General features: G+C 41.9%; 2 protein-coding genes across 3 annotated transcripts in view; both read left to right on the top strand.

Annotated features, from left to right (window-relative positions):
- Positions 1-2,274, top strand: part of LAMB4 (laminin subunit beta 4) — a 57,621-nt gene extending 55,347 nt beyond the window's left edge. Inside the window, exons 31-33 of the mRNA XM_087969101.1 lie at positions 42-218; positions 381-534; positions 1,903-2,274. Of these exons, the coding sequence (XP_087825227.1) occupies positions 42-218; positions 381-534; positions 1,903-2,042 (471 nt within the window). The 3' untranslated portion in view covers positions 2,043-2,274. The remainder of the gene's footprint in view (positions 1-41; positions 219-380; positions 535-1,902) is intronic.
- An 8,656-nt stretch (positions 2,275-10,930) lies between these two features.
- The window catches only part of LAMB1 (laminin subunit beta 1), a 94,018-nt gene continuing 83,339 nt past the window's right edge, over positions 10,931-21,609 (top strand). The window contains exons 1-2 of one of the 2 annotated variants that reach the window (XM_087967785.1): positions 10,931-11,072; positions 18,292-18,557. In XM_087967785.1, the coding sequence (XP_087823911.1) occupies positions 18,521-18,557 (37 nt within the window). In that variant the 5' untranslated portion in view covers positions 10,931-11,072; positions 18,292-18,520. The remainder of the gene's footprint in view (positions 11,073-18,291; positions 18,558-21,609) is intronic. The other variant, XM_087967787.1, reaches the window with a different exon arrangement.

Genomic DNA, 21,609 nt, shown 5'->3' with positions numbered 1-21,609 from the left:
ATGAGGGCAACCCCTTTAATTAGTTATGTTTCTCGGTGCAGGCTGAGAACCAAATGAAGAAGGCTGCCACTGAGTTGCAGGCTTTTCCAGAAAAACAGTCCAAACTGGCCAACGAAATAGGTTCCCTGAAGACCAAAATGGAGAGGAACAGAATCCAAGCCATAGATGCAAGATCAAAGGCAGAGGAAGCCCAAACTCAAGCGACAGCGAGTAATAAGGTAAAATGCCATTTGAGCATCCTTGTTTATCCCCCTGAAAAAAAAAAGGGGGGGGGGAGTTATGACCATTTTTCACACTTCCAACCACTGTAGAATTCCCTATGGTCACGTGATCAAAATTTGGACGCATTTATACAGACTCTGTTCCTTGTTTATTTTTAGGAGCTTGCTAATCTTGAACACGAATACAGCAACTTGCAAGACAAACTCCTGACCCACGGAGTTACATTAGAAACTTTGGAGAAACTCAACTGGTTGAAAAAAGAGGCAGAAGAACTGGCTAATGAGACCGCGGAGAAAGTGAAAAGAATCACTGGTAATTTACATTACTTGTATGCACGTAGATAGAGACCAGTGGTGGGATTCAAAATTTTTTACTACCTGGCTTGGAGGGCGTGGCAGGGGAAGATTACTGCAAAATTCCCATTCCCTCCCCACCCCACTAACCTGCTTTCCAGCTCCCTTCTCCTGTGCAGGGCAACCAAAGGAGACCCAGCCAATCAGCTGGGACTCAGTGGAAGGTAGAGAGTAGATTGGGGCAGGGCCAGTCAGAGGTGCTATTTGCCAGTTCTCTGAACTCACAATTTCTGCTACCGGTTCTCCAGAACTGGTCAGAACCTGCTGAAGACCACCTCTGATACAGACTGGGTGAAACCAGGCTTAATAGCAGTAACTGGGAGACGGATTTTGGAGTCTTAATGGACAACCAGCTAAATATGACTAGCAGTGTGCGGCAGCAGCCAAAAAAGCCAATGCAATCCCAAGTTGCATTAACAGAAGGATACAATTGAGATCAAGGGAGGTACTAATACCACTCTATAAAGCAGGGGTGGGCAAACTACGGCCCGCGGGCCACATCCGGCCCGTTGGTCTTTTTAATCCGGCCCACCGAAGATTGGTACAGAATTAAGGTTTGATGTGAATGATTGAATGATTGCATTCATTTGATTTTGACTTGTAATGACAGGCATTTCGACACCAGGTGGCACATTAGGCGCAGTGACTTGATTTTGCGGAGATTTTGCAGTTTTTTATATGTATCATATCTTGTGCTGACCCGGCCCGTCTGTCAAATTTTAAAAGTCAATGAGGCCCCCGAGCCAAAAAGTTTGCCCACCCCTGCTATAAAGCCTTAGTAAGACCACACCTAGAGTACTGCATCCAGTTTTGGTCACCACACTATAAAAAAGATGTTGAGACTCTAGAAAGAGTGCAGAGAAGAGCAACCAGGATGATGAGGGGACTGGAGGCTAAAACATAATGAAGAACGATTACAGGAACTGAGCCAGGGTAATCTAGTGAAGAGAAGGACCAGGGGAGACAGGAGAGCAGTCTTCCAATATTTGAGGGGTTGCCACAAAGAGGAAGGGTCAAGCTATTTTCCAAAGCACCTGAAGGCCAGACAAGGAACAATGGGTGAAAACTGATCAAGGAGAGATTCAACCTGGAAATAAGGAGAAATGTTCTGACAGTAAGAGCAGTCCACCCACGGAACAAAAGTTGTCTTCGGGAGTTGTGGGAGCTTCATCACTGGAAGAAGAGACTGGACTGCCCTCTGTCAGAAATGGTGTAGGGTCTCCTGCTTGGGCAGAAGGGGGGGTTGGACTATATGAGCTCCAAGGTCCCTTCCAACTCCGTTAATCTGTTTACCTCTGTTTACATGCCTTGCTTTGGTTATTTTTAGATCTGGAAAAGAAGATACAAGATTTGAACCAGATTAAACAGCAAAAGGCGGATCAGCTGAAGCAGCTGGAGGATCAAGTTATAGCCATTAAAAACGAAATCGCTGAGGAATCCGACAGACACGCTACTTGTAAAAGTTAGGCTCGAAGAACGTGGCACCCTGTGGGGAAATTGCTGAATACCTGTCTGTAAATGGTTTGCAATAATGATGAGCATTAGATAAGCTACATAGTTATTATAATGCAAAGGTGGTACTGTATATACCAGTGGTGGCTAACCTTTTTGGGCTCCTGTGCCAAAAATTGTGCACACACTTGCATGCTCGCGCTCACGTGCCAGCACCCAGAAGGCAATGCGCCCCCTCACGCCCCCCACACATGCGTGCGCAATCCCCACCCACGCCCCACTGCCCCCTTACTTGCACTGCACCTCACAGCTGATTTTCGGCTGCTTTGAGGCCTTTTTTGGCCTCCCACAGGCTTGAGGAAGGCTTTGCAGGCTTCTGCAGGCTTTGCAGGCCAAAAACTAGGCCCGTTTCGTCACTTCCGGTATTTTCGGGAAAACAGGAAGTGCTGAAATGGGCCTAGTTTTCGGCCTGCAAAGCCTTCAGAAGCCTTCCTCAAGCCTCTGGGAGGCCGAAAAAGGCCTCAAACCAGCCAAAAATCAGCTGTGAGGCGCACGTATGCACAGTGAGGTAAGTTTGCCTGCAGTCTAACCTTATGGATTTTGCTTGTCAGAAGGCCGCAAAAGGGGATGACGTAACCCCCCGGGACACTGAAACTGTCATAAATGTGAGTCAATTGCCAAGGCTCTGAATTTTGATCACGTGACCTTGGGGATGCTGCAACGGTCATGTGTGGACAAACAATCATTAGTCACTTTTTTCAGTGCCGTTGTAACTTTGAACAGTCACTAAATGAATCGTTGGGAGTCGAGGACTAGCTGTACTGAGTAGATGGTGTTCTGAGGTAAATCTTACTCCCATTTATTCCGAACCACGTCTCTTTAAATTCAGTGCCTCATTCTAAGTGTGTATAATTAGTCCTCGACCTAACCATTCATTTTGTGGCCATTCAACATTACAATGTGAGAAAAATGACTTATTGTTGTGGTTCGCAGGCAGCCAGTGCAGATGGCAGCAGAGTCGGACAGTGGGGAAGAAAGGGGACCAGTCTGGGAGTCTGGAGTGGACTCGGACGAGGGTCCTGTGTCCGATGCAGGGATGGGGCCAGAACCATCTGGGAGTGGGGTACTGCCTTTGGACCTTTGGACTCTGGCAGCAGTGAGGCAGAGGAACAAGGGGAGCCTGGTCCCGGTGCACATGTGCACATGGCTGCTAGGAGGCAAGAGCAGCTGAGACAAAAGTGGACACTCGGGAGTAAGGCTGGGAGGTGATTGCCCCTCTCATAAGGGATAAAAGTTAGACCTCAATGACAAAAAGTTTTGCAGGAAGCAAAGTAGTTCAATAGATTCCGAGTCCTCCTTGAAGCTCTGTGTACTCTGGTTGGTTTTTTTTCTGGTACTTTGGTTGGTTTCTTTTATAATTAATTGGATACTTCTGTTTTTGGTAGCGTTCCACAGCACTGAAAGGTGTGTGCTTATCTTGGAGAACTGTTTAAGATTAGTCCTGGCTGGGAATGAAAGCAATTCTCAGCATTGCAATGAAATAGGTTTTGCTTTTAAATCAAGTTTGTGATTAATTACGTTTGACAAAGCCTGGGTGAGAACACTTTTGACCGTTTCTCATACTTACGACCATTGCAGCATCCCCATGGCACGTGATTGAAATTTGAATGCTTGGCAACTGATTCGTATTTATGACAGTTGCAGTATCCCGGGGTCATGTGATTCCCTTTTTTGTGACCTTCTGACAGTCCAAATTGGTGGGTAAGCCAGATTCACTTAAATAACAACCATGTTACTCACTGAACAACTGCAGGGATGAAAATTCACTTAACAACGGTCTTGCGCAAGCCAATTTTATGAGTCTATATTTCAAGTTACGTTTTGGTTTGGCTAAGTAGGAAATAATAATAATAAGGAACAGTATTAAATTGGTTTGAAAGAGTCACCTTGCAACTTGCCCCTCTTCAAAAAAATCTCTTTTAAGATTCTTAAAGCAGTTGGGTCAAATCGGGTAGCTACTTTCATTGTACAAAAGAGCTACTTCAAACATACTTCAATAGTAGGCAAAGCACTTCTAAACTATTTTGAATTAAGCTCAAACCTGTGCATGTACAGACCTAAAAGTTTTCTTCTCTGTTAAGATTCCAGGTGTGTATACATAAAACATTGTTTAACATTCCCCCCAAACTTGCCAAAACTAAGCTAATCCTTTTTTGCACCTATTAATTTAAAGCTAAATAAGATTAAAATGGCACGATTGTTGCTTTAATATAATCCAACATCTGAAGCAGCTAGACAGAATTTGTTTTGGTCATAAACCATAGTTACATTTTTAATTGGCTTGGAAGTTACAGCAGCACTACGTATTCCACATATTACAATGATAGCAAATTCTCAGTGTGCGAGTGTACAGATGCTAGCATCCACTAATATAAATTCTGTTGTTGTGGTTGTGTTGATTCTGTTGTTCATTGGATCATTTTAGTCTGGGCTGCTTGTCTGATTTAATGTTTTTAGATTTTTTAAAAATGTTTTTCCCCAGTTTTATACACAGCTCAGAGTCTACTGGAGTTGGTTAGCTAATAAATTTAAAATAAAAATGTTTTATAAGCTTATACTCGTCAACATTATTAGTCATTGTTTTAATGTTTTACAAGTTTATATTATAGTCTTACCGGCTTTAAATGTTTGTAAGCTGAGCACAGTCTCTTCTCAGCAAGATGGGTGGCATATGTCAAATAGACAAACTTCACTTCAGACAAGATAGATAGATAGATAGATAGATAGATAGATAGATAGATAGATAGATAGAGATAGATAGATAGATAGATAGATAGACAGACAGATGATAGATGTTGGATAGATGGATAGATAGATAGATAGATAGATAGATAGATAGATGATAGATAGATAGATAGATAGATAGATAGATAGATAGATAGATAGATAGATAGATAGATAGATAGATGATAGATAGATAGACAGACAGATGATAGATAGATAGATAGATAGATAGATAGATAGATAGATAGATAGACAGACAGATGATAGATGATGGATAGATGGATAGATAGACAGACAGACAGACAGACAGATAGACAGATGATGGATGGATAGATAGATAGATAGATAGATAGATAGATAGATAGATAAGGCAGATTGATGATAGACGGATAAATAGATAGACAGACAGACAGACAGATAGATGGGCAGATAGGCAGATAGGCAGATGATAGACAGATAGATAGATATACATTCATACATACATACATAGATAATAGATGGATGATAGGAAGGAAGGAAGGTAGATAGATGATAGATGGATGATGGATGGATGGATGGATGGATGGATGGATGGATGGATGGATGGATGGGTAGGAAGTAAGGGAGGGAGGAAGATGGGTGGATGGGTAGGTAGGGAAAGAAAGAAAGAAAGAAAGAAAGAAAGAAAGAAAGAAAGAAAGAAAGAAAGAAAGAAAGAAAGAAAGAAAGAAAGAAAGAAAGAAAGAAAGAAAGACACAAATAATGAAAGCTTTTCCCATGTATGATGTTCATACATGTTCAATTTTAACAGCAAACAGAACAGGAATGTGGGTCAGCTCAATATCCAGCAGATCACATCTGCATCCATTTTGGAATCTAGCATCAATTAGATTGGATCTAAACACTCTTTTCCAACCAGATCAAAAGGTGATTTACTTCAATAGACATTTAGAATAGTTTGACACCCACTCAAAGTAATGCAATTTACGCAGCACATCATGTTGCTTGCATGACTCCGTGAAATCAATTGCATTATCTTGAAACATAAAGTACCTGATGGAGATAAATAACAGCAGACTCAGTTATTAGGAGTTGAACAAAACTAAGGAGAGAAGCAACCTAGAAGGAAGGACAAGTTTCCTAACATCAACCAATGGAACACCTTGGCCTTCAGAAGTTGTGGCTGCTCCATCATTGGAGGCTTTTAAGAAGAGAGTGGACAGCATTTGTCTGAAATGGTATGGGATCTCCTGCTCAAGCTGGGGATTGGACTAAATGACCTCCAAGGTCCCTTCCAACTCTGCTAATCTATACTAGCTCGATACCCGTGCTTCGCTACAAAACTATGTGGTTGGGCTTAGTTTTTGGGGAGGAAAATAAGAGGAAAAATTCTGCCTCTGCCTACCAGCATCCATCGGTATTCATCTGGCTAGCATCCTGTCAGTGTGAGAGAGTTGAGGACTGTTTGGAAACTGAAACGGTATTTGCTGTGTGAGCAAGAAGGAGACAGCCAGGAGCCTGGGCATGGGTTAGCTCAACTGCTCTGTACTAAAGCTGCTTGGTGCTGTGAAACTGAAACTGAAACTGAAACTCCTCTCCTCTGCTTGTGTTTTGCATTTGGAAGAGATTTCTTTTCAGGTGGGGAGGGGGAGTAGAACTCCTTAGCATCAGAGTGTGTTAATAATAATTATAATGTAGGAAATACTAATAGCTCTGATGGTCATTTCGAAAAATCCTTTCTTAGTGAGCACCTGGAAGCCAAGAGGAACATACGTGCCAAAGTTCAAGTTTGTAGGCTTTACGGTTCTGGAGATTTTGTGATTATGCATGAGTGGTATTTCGCTTTTATATACTGTATATAGATTCTACAATATGTTCAATTTGCTGGTAAAAATGTCGATGGTGGCTATAGCAGTATTTAAAACACTAGGTGGCAGCAATAACTTTATAAATGCTTCCTTCATATTTGTCTCTTTCTTTCCTGTTCCAATTTTTTAATAAATGAATTACATAAAATATTTTGCAACGTGGGGCTGGTTACTCTTGGTATGAATTGAAGGAATCAGTGAACTTAAACCGTGGAGATGGCTACTTAGCAACTATTAAAATTATATGTGCAATTATACAATTGTGTTACAGAAGGCTGAGCAAAATTTGTAAATAATTACATAAAGTAGGTTTCTATTTGCTAGGAAAACATTGCGGGCCTAAATCAATTATGGGAAAAGACTTTTTTTCATTGATTTGCAGCAGCTCAAAGATAGCTCAGTTTATTTATTTTTTTATTATTTGCAACGCTTCAAAGCATAGCAAAAAAAAACACCACATAAACCTCAGTCAGTTACTGTAAGGTAGGAAGTTAATCTATTTGTCCTGATAGCCCATCATAGCCCATTCTGATCAAGAGTCATCTTCCAGTAAAAACCAAACACCATCTGATGATTAAAAAAAAAAAACTACCAGAAACATAAGAATTATTCCCAATAATAAAATTTTTACTCCCCCATTCCTGAAAAACATTTGGCAGCCTGCATTATCTTCAAACCTTCTCTTTTGATACTGAGGGGGAAAAAACAACTCTTAGCTGCTATAAATTCTTGTTGAGAGCCCTCCATCCCTCGAAGAATAATAGAGGGGTAGCTTATTTATCAAATAATGAAGGCGAGATTAAAAAAAATAATCTAAATGAAATTAAACTAAAATTAAATAGGCATCCTTTCCAATTTTGACAGATAAAAATGAAGCAGTTAGCTAGCCCTGCCAGGAATCTAAAACGTCAAATTCCAGAATTTTAATAAAATTATACAAGTCCTGTTTGTTTGTGCCTCGACCCACAATAATTTACGACATTAAGAAGTTGGAATTTCCCTTCAGAAGGGAAATATGTCTTCTGCCCCGACTTGGCTGATAACAACATCATTACTAACTTTGTCAGTAACGACTTTCCCATTGGCAGTAATCCTTGCGAACAAACAGATTTTATTGTTAGATTATCCCCATCACCGGAAGTAGAGGAGGGGGGAAACTGTTGTAAGGGTTTCCTTCCTTCTACAAGTTGTAAAACTGGAAAAGTTGTCTAGAAGAGTATTTCTATATAGCCAAGCAGCCAAGATTTTTATCCAGTGAGAGCAATCCACCCATGGAACAGAAGTTGCCTTCAGAAGTTGTGGGAGCTTCATCCCTGGAAGCTTTCAAGAAGAGACTGGACTGACCTCTGTCAGAAATGGTGTAGGGTCTCCTGCTTGGGCGGGGGGGTTAGACTAGATGACCTACAACGTCCCTTCCAACTCTGTTGCTCTGTAAATCTGCATGTTTTCTGAATTGTACAGCCACTGCTGTTATTTGCGATGGCTTATTCTGTTTGACTAATAAAAAGTATTTTTATAAAGTAATTTTTATGCAAGCAAATATATATATATGTAGGTCTAGGTGTGTTCGGGTCTTTTCCGTGTAAGATTAAGAGTATCTTGGCGACGTTCGCAGGTCCCACTCGCCATCCTCAGGCTGGTGCTTTCGGCTTGTGCAAGCACTGGCACGGCAAAGCACCAGCCTGAGGATGGCGAGTGGGACCTCGCGAACGTCACCAAGATATTCTTAATCTTACACGGAAAGACTCGAACACACCTAGACCTACATACCTGTACCCATGAAAATTTACGAAAACAAATATGTGTGTGTGTGTGTGTGTGTGTGTGTGTTTGTATATGTATATGTATATGTATATTTCTAACAATTAATATTCCGGTCCTAAGAGATACACTATTATTTAATTGCATTTTTCTTTTGATAGAAAAAAAAAGAATGTGGGAAAACACAGAGGGTATTGTTTGGAAAATTCCGTGCCACAAAAGGTTAACTGGAAAATTCCAAGCTGGAGAAGAAGAATTGTACAGCATGTTTCACTTGGAAGCAGCTGTACATAGATCACTATTTTTTTTTTAAACAAACTAGAGTTGAAAATGTCCAGGTGCTTAAGAGGATAACACAGAGAACTGTTTCTCAAGTTTGACCATTTTAAGATGTATGGATTCAACTCCCAGCAGGCCGGAGAATTCTGGGAGCTAAAATCCACACATCTTATTAAAAGTTAAGTTGCCAAGGTTGAGAAACACTGAGGTAGAGTATGCCTTTATGAAAATCTTGGCAGCATTTTATAAAAGTGTGTATAAAGTAATACAGAACAGAACAGAATAACCGAGTTGGAAGGGACCTTAGAGGTCTTCTAGTCCAACCTCCTGCTGAAGCAGGAAACTCTATACCATTTCAGAGAATGGTATAGATTTTCCTGCAATGGAATTTGTTAGAAATTCTATTTATATAGAGCACCACAGTCAGCAAATAAAGAGCACAGTCACCATGTGCTTTACTGCTCAACTGTTTTAACAGTAACAGGAAACAGGAAACTCTATTTAGAATAACAGAGCATAGAGTATACACTATATACCATAGATCCAAACTTGTAAACACTGCCAACTACTACTGTAGTTGTTGCATAGAACTGAAACAGCAGGACTGGAAAACAAGTCACTTTCCTATTTGCTATTAATCACCTCTTTGCAAATGTTGGAACTTCCTTTGTGAATTGTTATTACCTCATGATCTAGGTGCTAAAGATTGGGTCCTTGGCTTACAATAGTTCATTTAGTGACCATTCAAAGTTACAACAGCACTGAAAAAAGTGACTTATGGACATTTTTCACCCTTATGACTGTTTCAGCATCCCCATGGTCATGTGACTAAAATTCAAATGCTCGGCAACCGACTCATATTTATGACAGTTGCAGCGTTTGGGGGATCACGTGAAACCCGATTCAGTTAACAGTCATATCACTAACTCAACCACTGCCCTGATTCACTCAACCACTGCCCTGATTCACTTAACAAACATGGCAAGGAAGGTCGCAAAATGGAGCAAAAACCTGCTTCACAAAATGTCTCGCTTAGCAACAGAAATGTTGGGTTCCAGTGTGGTTGTAAGTCAAGGAGTCCCTGTTATTAGAACGATTTAAGGAGTCAATGAGTTAAGGATCATCCTTAGCTGGTGAAACTGACTAGGATAGAAACAGTGCTTTATGTTATCCTCATTCTATAACCCACTACCACAGTTTCAGCTCCTGCATCAAAAGTCCTGTTGGGGGAAAGAAATTATCCTCTCCTTCAATTTGAGCAATTTCTTTTTAAAAGAACCAAACAACAATATCTCCTTCTCTTAAGCCAGGATGGGGAGTAGATTTACACGCTGTGTGTATATCGCAATTGGCTTTCAGATAAGCCACGATGAGCCTTAAGTCCTTAAGTAAAGGTTATTGAGTCCTTTTTCTGGATAGGACCACTGGTTCCAGTCAACAAAATTTTTTGTGTGTATGGGTGTGTGTGTGTGTGTGTGTGTGTGTGTGTGTTACTTAAAAGAAAAAGAAAAGGAAGAACCTGAATATCACATGGTATGGGACTCATTTTATAAATGGCTAGAAAATAAAATTAATTAAAAGGGATTCTGCGTAATTATAAAGCAATAAGAGAAACTAGTGTAATAGATATACTGAATATTACCTATATTATATATATGGGAATGTGATTATTATTATATGGTTATATCGTTAAGAAGAATATTAGTAGTAATTGTTAAGCACATGAAATATGTACCTAACTGACACGTGATTGAAATGGAATAGATTTATTGTATGTTAAAAATAAAAAAAAATAAAAAAACTTGTGTGTGTGTGCGTGTGATGTTTTTTTTTAAAGGACTGCATTGTTGTTGTTTTAAATAACACACACACACACACACACATTCTCATGACCTTTCAGGTGCCCTAAAGCTTTGGAAACCTCCCCATTAAAGATTTTCTGAACACCTGGTGTTAGTTATCTCCCTCTCCTTTCACTCAAAGGATCCACAACTATTTTTTCTCTCTCTCTAATTAGAAATCTTTCTCTCCCAGCTAATTCCCAGAAAGCACCTATAATCCCAGCGGGAGGCAACTGCTTTCATCTTGCATTTCGGGCCGACTCACCCAACATTTATTTATTTACTGGTGTTGTGTGTGCCGTTTTTTCTCCTGGCCAGATAGTTTCGCCTGGGCTGCCTAATGATTAAACTTGCTGGGCCCTGTTGTAGGAGCCCAGAGGGTTTAATCATTAGGTCAGAAAAGCTAGAGGAACTCTCTGGAAAAGTTGAGAAGTAGCAGCTGGACCGAGACTTCGTGCCTTTCCCCCCTGTCCAGCCCAGGCCTACATTCCCCAACTGATTGATTGAGGAACAGGACAAGGTTTTACCCTGAGGTAATAAATTGACTTTCTTCCACCATTTCTCCCTTCCCCCAAAGTCCAGGGCAAAGGGATGGAGGGAGGGAGAAACTTTCTGGAATAATGTCCCAAAGGTTCAAAGACCTCTCTCTGCAGCCCACAACCACAAATACAGCATAACAGAGTTGGGTGGGACATTGGAGGTCTTCTAGTCCAGCCTCCTGCTCAAGCAGGAGAATCCATACCATTCTGAACAAATTGCTGTCCAGTTTCTTCTTAGAAACCTCCAAGTGATGGAGCGTCCAAACTTCTGGTAGCAAGCAGTTCCACTGGTTAATTGTCCTCACTGTCAGGAAATTTCTCCTTAGTTCTAAAGTTGCTTCTCTCCTTGATTAGTTTCCATCCATTGCTTATTGTCCTGCCTTTGGGTGCTTTGGAAAATAGGTGGACCCCCTCTTCTCTGAGGCAGCCCCTCAAATATTGATGGGAGTGAATCCTTGGGGTTCAATCCAGAGCCACAAACATTCCCTTCTATTTGGTACTTCAAATTTCAGCGAATGTACAGTTTCCTGCAGTGGCATTAATCTGTTTTTTGTTGTTTTTTTTGCCTTTTATAAAAATGAGCATGAAATACTATTTTATACCTGCACAAGTACGAATATGGTTTTCTACCTGCAAAGGAGGGAAGTACCTGTTGGAAGTTACGATTCCCCTCTCTTCTAGGAAAACAGCCCCCACCCTTTGTCAAGTAGGGCTATTAGAATAGCTAGAGCCAGCTTACTTTTCACAACAAAGGAAGGAGAAAATTACAGGAATGAGATACAGAGAAAAAAACGTACAAACTAGCTAAGATCCTTCCCCATAGAAATCAAATAGATGGCAAGCTATAAAAAACTTGTGAAAAGCAAACCAAAAGGCATGGCAGGAAGGAACCATGATAGCAAACAAGCAACTACAAAGGATCAGGACCATAAAACCAAGATCCCAATCTCAAAGACAGGAATTCAACACACACAAATCAAAGACTTCACTTCCAAATCAAAGGACCTGAAAAAGTATAAGAAAGGGGTTTTCTTACCCACTTATTTGATTAATCCTAGGAACGCTGTGAGATTTCTTTTCTGCCTTCCTATTAATAAACTGAATCTGACTTTCAACGCAGCTGACCAAATCATTTTGCATTTCTCCCAGCAGGGAAACTTGAATCCACAAAAGGAAAGAACTTTGCCTATTCCTTAAAGGGCAAGATTTCTTTTTCCTTTCCTCACACGGAGGAACGGAAACCGAGTAAGATCAAGGCCTGGAAAATAAACCTGTTTCTCATTTGCTATTAATCACCTCCTTGCAGATGTTGGAACTTTCTTTGTGAATTGTTACCCTCATGATCTAGATGCTGAAGACTGGGTACAGGTAGTCCTTAGCTTACAACAATTCAGGTGTCGATGGGCATCAGAAAACGTCAATATGGCAGTCACACTCATAGCAATAGCTCTTGGACTTATATATCGCTTCTCAGTGCTTTACAGCCCTCTCTAAGCATTTTACAGAGTCAGCCTATGGCCCCCAATCATCTTGGTCCTCATTTTACTGACTTCAGAAGGACGGAAGGTTGAGTCAACTTTGAGCCGGTCAGGATCGAACTGCTGGCAGTAGGCAGGGTCGGCCTGCAATACTGCATTCTCACCACTGTGCCATGAGGAAGTAGAATGAGAAAGGGAATAAGGGAGGGAGGGAGGGAAGGAAGGAAGGAATAACTTAGTTTTATTTATTTATTTATTTATTTATTTTTATTTGTCAATTGCTTACAAGATAATAGGTATAAGTAAAAACATAGTTATGAATACATGGATACATATAAGAAAAATAAAAAAGAAAAAAGAAACAATAGGACAGGGACGGTAGGCACGTTGGTGCGCTTATGCACGCCTTACTACTACTTATTACTACTTATTACTACTCCCTAATGCTTTACCACACTCTCTGTATGGTTTACAGTGTCAGCAAATTGGCTCCAACTATCTGGGTCCTCATTTTACCATCCTCGGAAGAATGGAAGGCTGAGTCATAAAACGGAACAAAATTCACTAACAACAGCAATGTTGGGCACAATTGTCAAAGACTTTAAAATTAACCCCAGACAGTCCCTAATGTGGAGAACCCCTCAAGGTTAATTTAGCAGCTCGTTTTGCCATTCAGATTAACCCTTTGGAAATGCTGAAGAATTGTGGCCCGCCATATTTTTTTTCCACAGGCTGTTGGACTGTATGTTACACAGCTTTTTAGCCAAAGAAAAACCAAATTTTGTGCCATTTTTACACTGGCCTTTGCCGACCCTTTCCAAGATATTTCAGGTTCAAGGAAAGGTCATCTTAATTTTGATGAAATCCTTAAGAAAGCTATTGATTAGGGGTTTTTTGCTGGGTTTTGCTATCTCTGAGTGGTTTAAGAGCCTTTGGAGTTTTCTCTCATGACTCACCCCTCACAAATGTGGCCAGGATAATGGAAGATCACCCTTCTCCCCCGCCCCTCCAGACTATTCACAACTCCTGGAGTCAGTGTAACCTAACTAGCTGAGTAAGTTTGTAGGAGTCATCTTACAATACTGTTTCTCAGTCGGGTCTGCTTTAAGTTCTTATTTAACACTGTCTTGCCATATATCTCCTCGCAGAGAATATTTATTTATTTATTTTAATTTTTTTATTTGATTTGTCAATTGCTTACAAGATAATAGGTATAAGTATAAACATGAGTAAGAATACAGGAAATAGGTACGAATAAATGGGGACAATAGGACAGGGACGGTAGGCATGATTGTGCATTTATGCACGTCCCTTATAGACCTCTTAGGAATGGGGTGAGGTTGACAGTGGTTAGTTTGAGGTTAAAGGAGGGGGGGTTAGAGGATGTAACAACAGAGTCAGATGCTCAAAATAAGGGTCAATCCAGGGGTATTTGCAGGGGAAAACTCAAAATAAAGGAGAATATTTGTACCTCAGGGTTGAAAGGAGAGGTCCTTGATGCTTTCTGAGCTTGGCTTAGGTCTGTGGAGATTCTCTATCATTCAGGCCATGGTTGTCCCAAAAGTGCTTTTTTTTTTTTTTTGAAGAGGCAACTGGACTTTCTTTTGAAGATGTTTCACTTCTCCTCCAAGAAGCTTCTTCAGCTGTGACCGGATCAGAGGTGGTATTCAGCAGGTTCCAATTCAATGTAGAGAAAAGTAAAGTCTTACACTTAGGCAAGAAAAACCCAAAGTACACATATAGACTGGGTGAAACCAGGCTCAATAGCAGTGACTGTGAGAGGGATCTTGGAGTCTTAGTGGACAACCAACTAAATAGGAGCCAGCAGTGTGCAGCAACAGCCAAAAAAGCTAATACAATCCTAAATTGTATTAACAGAGGAATTCAATCGAGATCAAGTGAGGTACTAATACCACTCTACAAAGCCTTAGTAAGACCACACCTAAAGTACTGCATCCAGGTTTGGTCACCACACTATAAAAAAGATGTTGAGACTCTAGAAAAAGTATAGAGAAGAGCAACCAGGATGATTAGGGGACTGGAGGCTAAAACATATGAAGAACAGTTGCAGGAACTGGCTAATCTAATGAAAAGAAGGACCAGGGGAGACAGGATAGTCTTCCAATATTTGAGGGGTTGACACAGAGAGGAGGAAGGGGTCAAGCTATTTCCCAAAGCACCTGAAGGCAAGACAAGGAATAAAGGATGGAAACTGAACAAGGAGATATTCAACCTGGAAATAAGGAGAAACTTTCTGACAGAACAATCAACCAATGGAACAGCAGTTGCCCTTGAAAGTTGTGGGAGCTTCATCACTTGAGACTTTCAAGAAGAGATTGGACTGCCATTTGTCAGAAATGGTGTAGGGTCTCACGCTTGGGCGGGGCGTTGGACTAGATGACCTACAAGGTCCCTTCCAACTCTGATTATCTGTTATCTGATTATCTATTATCTGTTATCAGTTCTGGAGAACCGGTAGCAGAAATTTTGAGTAGTTTCGAGAACCAGCAAATCTCACCTCTGACTGGCCCCACCAACTCCATCTTTTCTCCACTTCCCATTGAGTCCCAGCTGATTGGCTGGGTCTCCTTTGGTTGCCTTGCACAGGAGAACGGAGCTGGAAAGCAGGTTAGTGGGGTGGAGAGAGAATGGGGATTTTGCAGTGTCCTTCCCCTGCCACACCCACCAAGCCACACCCACAGAACCAGTAGTAAAAAAAAAAATTTTTTTTGAATCCCACCACTGAACTGGATTGGTGGGGGAATGGAAGGATTTATACTCCTTGCAGACAGCTCGTCATTTGCATTCTTTTTAGAGGGGTGTTGAGGCCACTTAGAGGTTTAATCTGTGTCCTCAGGATCACCTGAGTGGGTGCAAATGGGTGTGGAGCCTTCTTGGAATTGCTGAAAGGTCTGTGTTGTAGACTGGAGATAGATAATATGGAGATGAACTGCTTCAGCTCTGGGTGGATGGTGGAGAAGGGAAGGATTTATACTCCTTGCAGAGAAAGCTGGCCATTTGCATCCTTTTAGAGGGTTGTTGAGGCCATTTGGAGGTTTGTCTGTGCAAATGGGGGTGGAGCCTTCTTGGAACGGCTGAAAGGACTGTAGTAGACTGGAGGTGGATGATCTCGTATCCCTCCCTCTCTGTTGAGGTAGGACTGTTCAATTTGGACATAGATGGCCTCTTGGACCCTCTTTCAAACCAGCCATCTTCTCTGTCCAAAATGTGGACTTTGCCCTCTTCAAAACACAACCACATCACAACCACAGGGAACACAACACAGGAGAACAAACCCATCCGGACTAGAGTCAGCAGTCTATCTGAGTTTAAAAGACAAAGGCCGCTCTTTTGAAGAAAGCCAAGACAGAACTGGTCTTTATTTTATTTCGATGTCTATTCTTTTTTTAGACAGTCAGAAGACATGAATGTGCCTTTAGTATGATCCAAGTACAGGTAATGCTCGGTTTACAACTGTTTGTTAAGTGACCAAAGTTGAAATGGCACTGAAAAAAGTAAGTTACAACTGGTCTTTGCAGTTAGGACTGTCTCCATGGTTATATGATCAAAATGTAAATGATTGGCAATTGGGAATAGAATAGAATGGAATGGAATAGAGTAGAGTAGAGTAGAGTAGAGTAGAGTAGAGTAGAGTAGAGTAGAGTAGAATAGAATAGAATAGAATAGAATAGAATAGAATAGAATAGAATAGAATAGAATAGAATAGAATAGAATAGAAAAAGAAAAAATAAGAATAGGAATAGAGTAGAGTAGAGTAGAACAGTAGAATATGGAATGAATAGAGAATAGAATAGAATAGAATAGAATAGAATAGAATAGAATAGAACAGAACAGAATAGAAAAAAGAAAAAATAAGAATAGGAATAGCATAGCACAGCACAGCACAGCACAGAATGGAATAGAACAGAACAGAATAGAAAAAGAAAAAATAAGAATAGGAATAGCATAGCACAGCACAGCATAGCATGGCATAGCATAGCATAGCATAGCATAGCATAGCATAGCATAGCATAGCATAGAATAGAATAGCATGGTTGGAAGGGACCTTGGAGGTCTTCTAGTCCAACTATCAATCATCTATCTATCTATCTATCTATCTATCTATCTATCTATCTATCTATCTATCTATCTATCCATCTATCCATCATCTATTTATCTATCTATCCATCTGTCATCTATCTATTGATTGGTCGATCTACCAATTATCTATCTATCCATACATCTATCTATCTATCTATCTATCTATCTATCTATCTATCTATCTATCTATCTATCTATCTATCTATCTATCTATCTATCATCTATTGATCGATCGATCTATCAATTATCTATCTATCCATCCATCTATCCATTATCTATCTATCTATCATCTATTGATCGATCAATCTACCAATCATCTATCTATCTATCTATCCATCCATCCATCCATCATCTATCTATCCATCCATCATCGTCTGTCTGTCCGTCCATCATCTATCTATCATCTATCTATCTATCTATCTATCTATCTATCTATCTATCTATCTATCTATCTATCCATCCATCCATCCATCATCTATCTATCATGTATCCATCCATCAGCTATTTATCTATCAGCTATCAATCCATCCATCATCTATCTATCTATCTATCTATCTATCTATCTATCTATCTATCATCTATTGATCGATCGATCTACCAATCATCTATCTATCCATCCATCCATCCATCCATCATCTATCTATCATCTATCTATTGTTTGATCAATCGATCTATTAATCATCTATTTATCTATCTATCCATCCATCATCGTCTGTCTGTCTATCTATCTATCTATCTATCTATCTATCTATCTATCATCTATTGATCGATCAATCTATCAATTATCTATCTATCATCCATCTATCCATTATCTATCTATCTATCTATCTATCTATCTATCTATCTATCTATCTATCTTCTATCTATCTATCTATCTATCTATCTATCTATCTATCTATCTATCTATCATCTATTGATCGATCAATCTATCAATTATCTATCTATCCATCCATCTATCCATTATCTATCTATCTATCTATCTATCTATCTATCTATCTATTTATCTATCTATCATCTATTGATCGATCGATCTACCAATCATCTATCTATCTATCTATCCATCCATCCATCCATCATCTATCTATCATCTATCTATTGTTCGATCAATCGATCTATTAATCATCTATTTATCTATCTATCCATCCATCATCGTCTGTCTGTCCATCCATCATCTATCTATCTATCTATCTATCTATCTATCTATCTATCTATCTATCTATCTATCTATCTATCTATCTATCTATCTATCTATCTATCTATCTATCTATCAAACATCTCTCTCTCTCTCTCTCTCTCTCTCCATCCACACCCCCATCCCTGGACACAGGGCTCTTCAATCTTTGCTTGAAAGCCTCCAGCGATGGGTGCTGTCCTTGGGGAGGGGAGAGGAAAATATTCGTGTGTCCCCCGCGTGATAAAGGACCTGAGTCTCCCCCACCCCCACCGGCGGGTCTCCCACTTCCTCCTCTCCGGATGGCAGGGGCCTGGCTGCTCCATTTCCCCCTGCCCAGCCTTAGCGCTTGCGTGATAAGTAGAGCCTCTCCCCCCACCCAGCCCCCTCGCCCCCCGCCCGGCCGCGAGGAGGGCTCCTTCTCTCTCTCTCTCTCTCTCTCTCTCTCTCTCTCACTCTCCAGAGGCGGCCGGGAGAAGAGGAGCGCAGTCGGAGCTGGCGGGTGGCTCAAAAGGCGCTGCGCGTCCCTCCGGCTCGTAGGAGGAAGAAAAGGCACGCAACGACCCCCCGTCTAAAGGAGCCCTCTACCTAAAGCCAGCCGAGCGGAGCTTCCGAGTGGGAGGGGGCTTTCTTTCTTTTATTCCCTCTCTCTCTCGCTCTTCCCTCTGCCTGTCCCAGCGAAGCCCCAAGAGATGGGAGTTTTCCAGGTGTCTCTCGGCTGTTTCTTAGGTAAGGAAGCACGTTTCACACCCCTCCCCCCACCCCAAAAGTTGATTTCTTTGCTTGATTGTTTTATTTTAGGGGCGAGAGGCGGAGGGGGGGCGATGCACGGTTGAAAAAAATATATGACTTGGCTTGGAAAGAATTTGGGGGTCGTGGAATCTTCTCTTTCTGCCCCTCTGTCTCTTACTTTCTCTCTCTCCCCCCACCCACTCTCTCCTCCCTCCCTTTCTCTCCTTCCCTCCCTCCCTCTTTCTTTCTTTCTTTTCTCTCTCTTCCCTTCCCTCTCTTTCTCTCTCTCCCCACCCTCTCTCTCCTCCCTCCCTTTCTCTCTCCTTCCTTCCCTCCCTCTCTCTTTCTTTCTCTTTTTCTGTCTCTTCCCTTCCTTCTCTTTCTCCCTCTCCCCACCCTCTCTCTCCTCTCTCCCTTTCTCTCCTTCCTTCCCTCCCTCTCCCCCTCTCTCTCTTTCTTTCTGTCTCTCTCTCTCTCCCCTTCCCCTCTTTCTCTCTGTCCCCACTCTCCTCCCTCCCTTTCTCACACTCTCTCTTTCTCTCTCTTTTCCTCTCTCCCCTTCCCTCTTTCTCCCCCACCCTCTCTTTTTCTCTTTTCTCTCTCTCCCTACCCTCTCTTTCTCTCCTCCCTTCCCCTCTCTCTCTCTCTCTTTTCTCCTCTCTCCCCTCCCACTCATTCTCCCCCCCCCCCTCTCATTCTCTCCCCTCCCTTCCCCTCCCTCTTTCTCCTTTTCTTTCTCTCTCTTTTCTCTCCGCCCCCCCTTCCCCCCTTCCTCTCTCTCTCGGTCGCTCAAAACTTTTGGGGAGTCGGAGAAAGGATGGGTGTTTTTAGGATGGGTGGGCGGGAAGCAGGAGCTGCAAAGCGAGAGCGGGGATTTGGGGGGACGGGGGCTTCGAGCCAACGATGCTGCATTGGGTTGAGGCAGAGGTTTCGGCCCTTGTATGGAGATTTGCGCGCTCTTTGGGGGGCGCAGACCCTTCTCGTCCCTTCGCCTCTTCCCAGCCGGGGTCTTTTCTTGAAAACCGCCCATGCTTTTGGGATCGAAGAGGTGCGTTTGCCTGGGATCCATTCCTAGCTTTTCTAGACCCCTCCAGTTGCATTCAGGTTGCGAGGTTTTGGGGGTTTGGGTTGCAAAACCGGATGGTTTTTCCGCCTCTCAACAGACGCCGGATCCGCAAAAATCCCCGTTTCTAAGTTGGATTCATCAAACCCATCCGGCCTAATCCAAGGGGCTTCCTCAAAGGGGTAGTTGTGAAAACTTTGCCAACGTTTCGCAACGCATCGCTCGGCCCTGAATCAGAGCGACCCTGTGTTAAGGACAAAGGTCGTTGGGAGGCAGGGAAAGATCCCGAGGGATCCGGCACCCGACGGGCAGACTTCTTGGGATCTGTTGGGGGAGGTCTCAGATACGAGTTATACACATCTAAACTAAACTGTGTTGTTTCACCGTGTCACATAATACATATAGAATTCTTTATTGGCCAAGTGTGTTTGGACGCACAAGGAATTTGTCTTGGTGCAAATGCTCTCAGTGTACATAAAAGAAGAGATACATTCGTCAAGAGTCGAGAATCATCAGGTACAACACTTAGGGTACAATAGGGTACATAGGGTATAATAGAATATAATAGAAGGATATAGGAATAGAATTTAAATAGAATAGGATGGGACAGGATACAGAATAGAATAGAATAGAATAGAATAGAATAGAATAGAATAGAATAGAATAGAATAGAATTCTTTATTAGCCAAGTGTGGTTGGATACACAAAAAAATTGCCTTGGTGTAAATACTCTCAGTGTACATAAAGGAAAAGATACATTCGTCAAGAGTCAAGAATCATCAGGTACAACACTTAATGATAGTCATAGGGTACAATAAGCAATCAAATCATACTAGGAAACAGTCAATATAAATTGTAAGGATAAAGCGACAAAGTTACAGTCATACAGTCAAGTGGGAGAGGATGGGTGACAAGGAGTGATGAGAAGGTTAATAGTAATAGTAATACAGACTTTGTAAATAGTTAGACACTGTTGAGGGAATTATTTGTTTAGCAGAGGGATGGCGTTTGGGGAAAAAACTATCCTCGTGTCTAGTTCTCGTGTGCAATAATAATATATAACATATAATATATGTGGGTATATGCATAGTTTTGTATTTTATTTGTTTGCTTGTTTGTTTATTCATTCACTCATTCATTCGTTCGTTTATTCATTCATTTATTTTGTCATGTTTTATGTAGTGTATATGGGAGGGGGCGACCCTTTGAGAACTGTAGGCAATGCAATTTCATTTTTAATGGATGCCGATTAGTGTACATTTCAAAGGGACAATAAAGTTATTCTAAGTGTAAGATCCAGCCTCCTCTAGGTCCCTTCCAACTCTTGTTATTCTTTAATGCTGTTATCCTTCCTTCCTTCCTTCCTTCCTTCCTTCCTTCCTTCCTTCCTTCCTTCCTTCCTTATCACTGGAGGTTTTTAAGAAAAGACTGGACAACCATTTGTCTGAAATGGTATAAGGCTTCCTGCTTAAGCAGGGGGCTGGACTAGAAGACCTCCAAGGTCCCTTCCAACTCTTGTTGTTCATTATGAAACGTTGGGCCTGATAGGATTGTCGCCCGAATCGGTGCTCCGAGCCTTCCTTTCTGCGCTTCGTCGAGGCGGGTTGAGAAGGCGCCCGATTCGGAGTTGGGGGTGTGTGTGGGTCTCCCAAGCGCCCCGCTTCGCTTGCCGCCGCCAACGCGTTCAAAAGACCCCCGTCCGCTTTCCCGAAGCGCATTTAAACCTCCTGGTGCTTTCTTTTTTTTCTTCCCTTGCGCGGCTTCTTCTTCCCACGCGGGGCAGGCAATGCGCGTGGGGGTGGGGTGGGGGGCTGCGCGGAATCCCAGGAAGGCGCTGGAGGAAGGCGCGCGGTTTTCCACGGGCTGCCTTGGCCGCCTCTCTCGTGGGGTGGGAACCGGGGTTGGTCTGCCGCCTCCGTCGCCTGCCTGCCTGCGCTGGGCTGGGTCGCCTTCCTCTCTGGCGGTGGGGGAGGGTGGGGGGCGCTT

The sequence above is a fragment of the Notechis scutatus genome, chromosome 6 (assembly GCF_049901735.1).
Source record: "Notechis scutatus isolate UNSWTSFEM ecotype Mainland chromosome 6, rNotScu1.2, whole genome shotgun sequence".
Classification (NCBI taxonomy): Eukaryota; Metazoa; Chordata; class Lepidosauria; order Squamata; family Elapidae; genus Notechis; species Notechis scutatus.
The sequence above is the reverse complement of the archived record's forward strand: the minus strand, read 5'-3'. Positions and strand labels throughout refer to the sequence as shown.